The 8,129-nt window shown below is 49.6% G+C and overlaps 3 protein-coding genes across 3 annotated transcripts; 2 read left to right on the top strand and 1 right to left on the bottom strand.

Moving 5' to 3' along the window:
• Positions 1–1,209: 1,209 nt before the first annotated feature.
• On the top strand, positions 1,210–3,345 carry BO94DRAFT_601345 (extracellular metalloproteinase; the record flags this gene model as incomplete). Its single annotated transcript, XM_025616385.1, has 5 exons — positions 1,210–1,560; positions 1,609–2,003; positions 2,065–2,615; positions 2,679–3,096; positions 3,159–3,345. 5 exons carry the CDS (start codon positions 1,210–1,212, stop codon positions 3,343–3,345), a joined length of 1,902 nt encoding a protein of 633 aa, XP_025472870.1.
• A 371-nt stretch (positions 3,346–3,716) lies between these two features.
• BO94DRAFT_581239 (uncharacterized protein) lies at positions 3,717–4,163 on the bottom strand (the record flags this gene model as incomplete). The annotated part of the gene is made up of 2 exons (XM_025615389.1): positions 3,717–3,969; positions 4,024–4,163. The coding sequence occupies 2 exons, from the start codon at positions 4,161–4,163 to the stop codon at positions 3,717–3,719; spliced, it is 393 nt and encodes a 130-aa protein (XP_025472869.1).
• A 1,581-nt stretch (positions 4,164–5,744) lies between these two features.
• BO94DRAFT_144178 (monocarboxylate permease) lies at positions 5,745–7,632 on the top strand. Its single transcript, XM_025605744.1, has one exon. The coding sequence runs from the start codon at positions 6,112–6,114 to the stop codon at positions 7,372–7,374; it is 1,263 nt and encodes a 420-aa protein (XP_025472868.1). The 5' UTR covers positions 5,745–6,111; the 3' UTR covers positions 7,375–7,632.
• Positions 7,633–8,129: the final 497 nt, after the last annotated feature.

The raw sequence follows: 8,129 nt of genomic DNA, 5'->3' as shown, positions 1-8,129 counted from the left end.
AAACCCTAATAAACCCTAATAAACCCTAATAAACCCTAAAACCCTAATAAACCCTAATAAACCCTAATAAACCCTAATAAAAACCCTAATAAAACCCTAATAAACCCTAATAAACCCTAGTTTATCGTATTTAGCATTAACCCTAGTGGTAATAATACGCATGTAGCTTCCTTCTGTGTGAGTCCTTGAATTCTGCGTGAATCTTATCTAGACTATCTACCTGGAAAGGTGTTCCCTGCTTTAGTCACCCGAGCGAAACATTCAATCTCCATTAATAGATAAACATCTTGTCACCTGCTAAGCTGACCCGTTGTAGTACTAAACTGTGGATATTGTGCAACCTTCCCCGGGAGGGCGACAGCAGATATCTTCCAATGACAAGTAACGAGTCACCCATACATTTCCTGAAAAGGATTGGCAGATTTCCAGTTGTCAGAGCGAATCAATTCATACTTGCGAAGTAGATAGTTAACTCAGCCAAACTTTGATATGGTTCATACACAGTATTAGTCCCAGGCGAATACAACGATTAGTAGAATAACATCCACTTTGCCTCTCCCATGACTTCCCCACGATAATGTGGGTAAGCAGGATTACTGCAGAAAACTAATTGCGGGCAGCTTTATTTGCACAACGTTGAATATACTCCTGATTGGCTGCATGGAAACCACTTTAACCACGACCCGTGTTTTAACTGGTCTGGGTGGTAGCCGTCGCGGGAAGCCACTTTCCCGAAGCAATCAAAAAAGACGTAATTTCAAACATTGCAACTGGGCAGATGATCATCAAACTGACAACCACCTGGAAGAGTTGCATAAAATCAATCCACATGTCAGGGGTCCTCCCCCATCCTCTGATTTGATATTCACCTCCCTGCTGTTCGTAGTGTCCAATGAAGCATTACATGTTGTACGCACACCCACGAGCGGGTTACATTACTTCCAAGGTTGTATCCTTGTATATGAAAACTGAGATCCGCATGATCTTCTCAGTCGTTACAAGAAGGATGGTCTACATTCCAAAACCTTAATTCTTTGAGAGATGCTGTATCACGAGGTTAATACGATGACGCCATGGACCTATAACCCCCTTATAGGAGTCTCATATAAATAGGAGAAAATAAACGCCGACTCGGGTGAAGACATAGTATCAGAAAAAGCACTGGTTTCTCCTTTTTCTTCCATTTCACAATCATTTCGGTGATTCGTTATGATGCAGAAGCTCCTCATCGGTGCTATTGTTCTTACTTTGGCCACATTTTCTCATTCCTCCCAAAGTACAAGCGGCTCGAACCATCGCATTGTCAATTTAAACCCGTTCCGGTTGACGGCAAGGGCAGAGTATGTAAACTCCAGTCAGTTAGCGACTGCGAGCACATCCATCAATTATGGAGACCAGATCTACATCGAAACCGCGACGCATCTTGTCCAAAGCATTTTTCCGAATGCCACCTTCCGTATTGTAGAGGATGACTACGTTGGTGATAACGGCGTGGCCCATATCAACTTCCGCCAGACCATTCATGGCATCGATATTGACAATGCTGACTTCAATGTTAACGTGGGTATACTTCCTTCTCTATACCATACGTATCTAATATATAAGTAGGTCCGGAAAGATGGACACATCTTTTCCTACGGCAATTCCTTCTATACGAAAAGCCCCCCCGAAGCCAACCCGGCGATACAACAGGACGTCTCTGATCCAGTGGCAGCTATTAAAAGTGCCTCAAACAACCTGAAGCTCTCCATCGGCGTGGGACGAGTATCGGCCGATCTGATCACAGAGAAAAACCTTTATAAATTCCGGGGCACATCCGGAGTGGTCTCTGACCCAACCGCAAAGCTAGTCTATTTTATCAAGTCCGACGGAAGCCTTGCCCTTACCTGGAGAGTAGAGACGGATATCGGTAGGAATTGGCTCTTAACATATGTGGACGCGAACAACAGCGACCACATCCACGGTGTTGTTGACTACGTCGCTGACGCTAGCTATGAAATCTAGTAAGCAAATAGTAAGAACCCGTGGATCATGCAAACAATAGCTAATGAGGGGTCAATATAGCAAATGGGGCCTTAGCGATCCAACCGAGGGCCGTCGCACCATCATCCATGACCCCTGGGATTTATATTCCTCGCCCTTCACCTGGATCAGCGACGGAACCACCAACTACACCACCACACACGGCAACAATGCTATTGCGCAATCCAATCCCACCGGCCACGAGCCATATATGAACAATTTTCGCCCTAACAGCCCAGACGACCAGTTCGAATACCCATATTCTCCATCCATGTCCCCTCCTACGTCATACATCAATGCTTCGATCGTCCAGTTATTCTACACCGCCAACACCTACCACGACCTACTTTATACCCTGGGGTTCACCGAGAAAGCAGGCAACTTCCAATGGAACAACAACGGCAAAGGCGGGATCGGACACGACTATGTGGTTCTGGATGTCCAGGATGGCCAAGGCATCAACGGCGCCAGCTTCGCCACTCCCCCGGATGGACAGCCCGGTCGCATGCGCATGCAGATCTGGACCTGGTCGATCCCTAAACGCGATGGAGCGTTCGACTTCGGCTTAATTATCCATGAGTACACCCACGGCCGTACGCCCCCTTCGTTCTCCTTACCCAACTTCCGAATACTCAGACTAATAATATCAATTACAGTATCCAATCGCCTAACCGGTGGCCCCGCCAATACCAAATGCCTGACCGGCCTCGAGCCCGGGGGGATGGGCGAAGGCTGGGGCGACTTCATGGCCACCGCTCTGCGCCTGAAGCCCAATGATACCCGCTTAACGGACTATACAATGAGCCCGTGGGCCTCAAATAAACAGGCCGGCATTCGCGACTACCCCTACTCCACATCGCTGACCACAAATCCTCTGACATATACAAGCGTCAATGGCTTGCGACTTGTACACAAGATTGGTACCGTCTGGGCGACGATGTTGTACGAGGTGCTGTGGAACTTGGTTGATAAGTATGGGATGAACGACGGCGCGAAGCCTATATTCCAGAGTGCTGGTGTTCCTACGGATGGGAAGTATCTAACCATGAAATTGATAGTTGATGCGATGGCATTGTAAGTACTATACTTTTAGCAATGCCTTGATTAAATTTGCTGAGTTATATAATCGACTTTAGACAACCATGTAATCCAAACTTTATACAAGCGCGTGACGCCATCATAGACGCTGATACGGTACTCACGAAAGGCTCCAATCATTGCGAGATCTGGAAGGCCTTTGCGAAGCGAGGTTTAGGGCAGGGAGCGAAGTACGGAGTGTGGAATCGGGCTGGCAGTACTGAAGTTCCATTTGGTGTTTGCTGAGTGGTACTTCAATGTGCTTGAACAATGACCGAACTTTATCAAGAAATCAACGGATATAAAGCCCCATTCATTGACCAAGGACTGAGTATCCTTTCTAACCACACTACCTAATTAAAAACCAGGAATTCACTAGCTGGTGAAATAGTGACTCCAACCAGGGTGTAGAAGAGCGAGCTGACTACTCCGGACCCCTCAATCCCATCGAAGCCAAAGATCCCTCTCTTCCAACATCTACCCTCTGAAGAAGGGAGCGAGATAAAGGTGACAGCCGCTCACCAGGTAAGCTGAAATCCCTGACTAATACCCATTTCACTATCTGGTTGATTGGTCGGGCAATGGTTATAGTAGAGGTCGTAAGTACTAAATCACCGTCAGCCCCGTATTCTCGGTTCAAAATATTCCGAAGCAAGAGCATACCCCCTATCAATAGGCCGATTCTGGGGCTGATTAGGACATCCGTTTTGGGTCTGGGCAGTCAACATCTTACTCTGGATGTCGCTGAGGGTAAGGGTGTATTGGTCGTTTACGATCGGGGTATTTATGACGATACGGGCTGATTCGGGGCAGAAGTTCACGTAGGTCACCAGGTCGATGCAGAGGTTTCCGGTCTCGGTGTTGTCATGGCTTTTCTGGTCAGTACCATGGTAGATGGCTATTACTTTGGTGGGAGGGACGTACTTCCAGGTGAGTGTGTACGGTTGACTGAGGTTGATCTCGAGGCCTGCTTGGGGTGGAAGCCTGGTGTCCGGGGGTTGCAGTGCAATCAAGGCATTGGCTGTGGCAACGAGAGCCGCGATGGTGGTAAAAAGGGGATTCATTGTCAAAGAGCTTGCACGAGAGGGCTTGAGATAGCTTAGGAGATTAATGGGTTGGAGAGTGCGATGTTGTTGGTGGATGGATGGGCTAGCAGGTTATGATGTGGCTACTTATATCCAGAAAATGACGATGTAGATGTGTGGTTGTATGTTGATTACTTCGTCGCTCATACGACCTTTGAATATGGACTGACTTGGGCCGTTGATTATCATGGTTAAGTTCTAATGTTGCCTAATATTAGTCAACTGAGGAACCCGGCTCTTTCCTTCGATAGTCGAATTCTGAATCGTTTGGAACAAAGCCGTTGTCGGGAAATCCTTTGTGCTTTTTGCTTCGCATCGTAAAGAACAGGAAGATATTTGTATGCTGCTCATAAACCTATGGGAACCGAAACCTTGTAGCATAGTGTCTTGGTTTTAACGGTATAGACATATGCTACAATTCTGGTGGGACATTTATTGACACATTGGGAAGGATACATTCTATAGTAGACATTCCGATTTTAGTTCAGGGATTGTCCATCGTCAAATCTCACAATCTTGTCGAACCTCAATCCTGTACTATCGTAGTATCGTGTCGTCGCCTTTCCCGAAGACGGACCAACCCTTTTCTCTGTCAGCATTTAGTAGTGTCTAACCTCAAGCTCAATGTACAACCACACCTTTCGACATCTGTGCGAGTTCATGGGGAGAATGTTATGATCGTTCCCAGGTCCTAGATAGACGGACAGAAAATCGTATTGATATAAACGATCGTTTGTATCACGTGTCACAAATGGTTGGAGCAGGATATCTGCTTCATGACTTGCATATAGCACCCCTTGTATGACACATGGGACATCACGATTGAGACTGGAATGACATCAAGAGAATGGAATATGGAGATCTCGAATCATCCATTTGAACCGACAACGGTAACGATTGTGATGTGGGCCAGTTGGACTAATTTGACAATAAGGTCACGGCACCGATCATTTTGTTGGGGGTAATCCAGCCAAGAGAGGTTTGACATGTTCAGCGCCACTTCTGAAAAAAAAAAATATTGATGGACATTCTTAATTTACGCACCTTTACATCTCTACATCTTAGGGGTATCTTTGGAAGATAGTCTTCTGGGGGCTTGAGATACTCTTAGATCGTTCCACCTTAAATCTATTATAAAGCTTGTCCTTTTAAGTCATTGGATTTATTGAGTAGTATTAGAAGTACAATATTTTATGTTAAAATCATGTGCTCCGCTCATGTTCCCACGTAGGTGAGAGCTTTCCTTGCGAATCCTTGCCAAAACAGCGATATATATACTACCAACCCGTAGTCTGACCACGCTACTATTAGGCCCGATGTCCAACAATAACGGAATTGCCAGTGACAATCTGCCATGAGGCAACCTTGCGCTTTGGTGAACTATACTGTCTGCCTCACTATGGCTACGGTGTCTGGCGAGGTCCCAAGTCGAATGACTAGACCAAGGGAGGTAGCTCAAGCGGGATCAGAGAAAGGTCCAACAATAACCACAGGGATAGCTTTGGCTCCGTGCACCTGGCAAATACGTTGCCACGACAATCCATGCTAGTTAGAAGAGCTAGGTAACCCCGAGGGCTCAGGTAAGCGCCGCGGAATTTCCCACAATCAAGATGTTTATTCATAGCATCATCGCAGCCTCTCAGCACACATGCTAGGCTAGTCTAGCTTCTGCACTATAGCCTTGTGCATGCGTCTAGGGACACTTCCTCGGGCTTACTTTCTCGGGCGAAAGGCCACAGCACGTATAGTCCAAAGCGGGAAGACGTAAGACGTGGTCTCTCTACGACAATACAGTGCATAGGCTCGGTGGTAGAGCCCACGAGACCCCACTGGCAAGTTGAAATAGCGCCCCAAAGCCATCGGGTCACATTTCACCGTCTTTGCCCCTCTCGAAACCGGCCACATCAGGTCTCTTACAAAATTCACCATGACCAAAACCAGCAGAGATGACTTCTCCCCGGCTGACATTGCTTCCCCCGCTTCCACGATCAAACCACCACCGGATGGGGGACGGAAGGCATGGATGCAATCGGTCATGGGCCACCTGGTGTGTTTCAACACCTGGGGCTATCTGGCCAGCTTCGGCGTCTTTCAATCCTACTACCAGAACCATCTGGGGGTATCCGAGTCGGCCATCTCGTGGGTGGGGTCCATCCAGATTTTCCTCATCTTCTTCGTCGGCACATTTTCCGGGCGCGCGTTGGACGCCGGCCTGTTCCGCCCCGTGTTCTGCGCCGGCGTGGTCCTGCAGGTGGTAGGAGTCTTCATGACCTCGCTCTCCAGCCGCTATTGGCAGGTCTTCCTCGCGCAGGGACTCTGCACGGGACTAGGGAGTGGCTTGCAGTTCTGCCCAACCATGGGCCTCGTGGCCACGTACTTTGACCAACGACGCGTCTTCGCAGTGGCGTTTGCCCTGGTCGGCAGCGGCACCGGAGGCATGCTGTTCCCCGGCCTCGTGAAAGGTCTTCTCCCGAGCCTCGGGTTTGGATGGACGATGCGCGTGGTGGGCTTTGTCATGCTGGCCACCAGTTTGCCGTCCATGGCTCTCCTCCAGACGCGACTCCCGCCTCGCAAGTCCGGCCCGCTCGTGGACCTGGCGGCCTTCCGCGACCCCCTATACACTCTCTTCATCGTCGGGATCTGGCTTAACTTTTGGGGCATGTATTTCGCCGTGTACTACCTGGGAGCATTCGGACGGTCGGTCATTGGGCTCAGCTACTCCGAGTCCACAAACCTCATCATTGTGTTGAATGGCGCGGCCGTCGTGGGTCGGTTGATCCCCGCATACTTGGCGTCCTTCCATCTGGGCCCGCTCAACACCATCATCCCGCTGGGGGTCGCCGCCGGGGTGCTGATGCTCTGTTGGGCGGCGGTCGATTCGTCGGCGGGGCTGTACGTGTTCGCGGTGTTGTACGGGTTCTGCGCCAACGGGCTCCAAGGCATGTGGCCACCGACGCTGTCGAGCTTGATTACGGACCTGAGTAGGGCTGGAACGCGGATCGGCATGGGGTTCACCATCGTGAGTTTCGCATGTCTGACAGGCCCGCCATTGGGGGGTGCCCTTGTTGCCAAGGCGCATGGTTACATCGGAGCGCAGATGTGGGCGGGCGTGTCCATCCTGCTGGGGGCCCTGGTGCTGCTGGCCGCGCGCACCGCCAAGGTCGGGCGGCGGATTCAAGTCAAGGTGTGATTGTCATTGGTTATGGTTGTGTCTTGGCATGCCGTTTGTGTGGGACGGAAAGGAGGGCTGTATCTGCATGTTGGATATTATCAAGAACAGACTAGAAACACCAGCACAAGTCCACATAATTCCCAGGTTTCTGCCATGTTGCCACCTTTCTTCGCATCCAATTCCTCAAATGAATCGTCTTGAAGGATCCCAAAGGATCCGACCCCCGGCCGCCAAGTCGCGGGGACTCCGTGACTACGACGGCCATTCCGGACCGATGCGGAGAAGGCTGCCCTGCATGATCTGCATCGCGACTGACTCTCCCCGATCATGGATCTCTCTTCCCCTCATCGGTGGGGCGGCTTTCCCCAATGTGCATGAGGGGAAGGAGACGGGAGGCGGAAGAACAAGACCAATCATCGCTAATACGTCCGACACGGGGTCCTTACTTAGCTTTACCACCATTCGCGAATGGAGGATTTAATGGCGTGCCTGACTAGGCAGCAACTTGTCCAAGGTACTCAGCACTAGTACAGCCAGTCCAGTCCAGTCCAGTCCAGTCCAGCTAACCCTTCGATCGGCGGCATCCCCGCAGCCCCCTCATATACACTAAATCTAAAATTGGCAATCGCGTTTTCACCAGTCTTGCAGAATCGAAGAGGCAGAAACACTACGATAGGAGTTCCTTGAGCATTCCCCACAATCGCCCACCCACTTCTGGATATTAAGACCATGTCTATTATAGTATACATCTACTACACCAACCAGTTCTCAAG

The sequence above is a fragment of the Aspergillus sclerotioniger genome (genome assembly GCF_003184525.1).
Source record: "Aspergillus sclerotioniger CBS 115572 chromosome Unknown BO94scaffold_2, whole genome shotgun sequence".
Lineage (NCBI taxonomy): Eukaryota > Fungi > Ascomycota > Eurotiomycetes > Eurotiales > Aspergillaceae > Aspergillus > Aspergillus sclerotioniger.
This window is presented reverse-complemented; position numbering and strand designations above follow the sequence as displayed.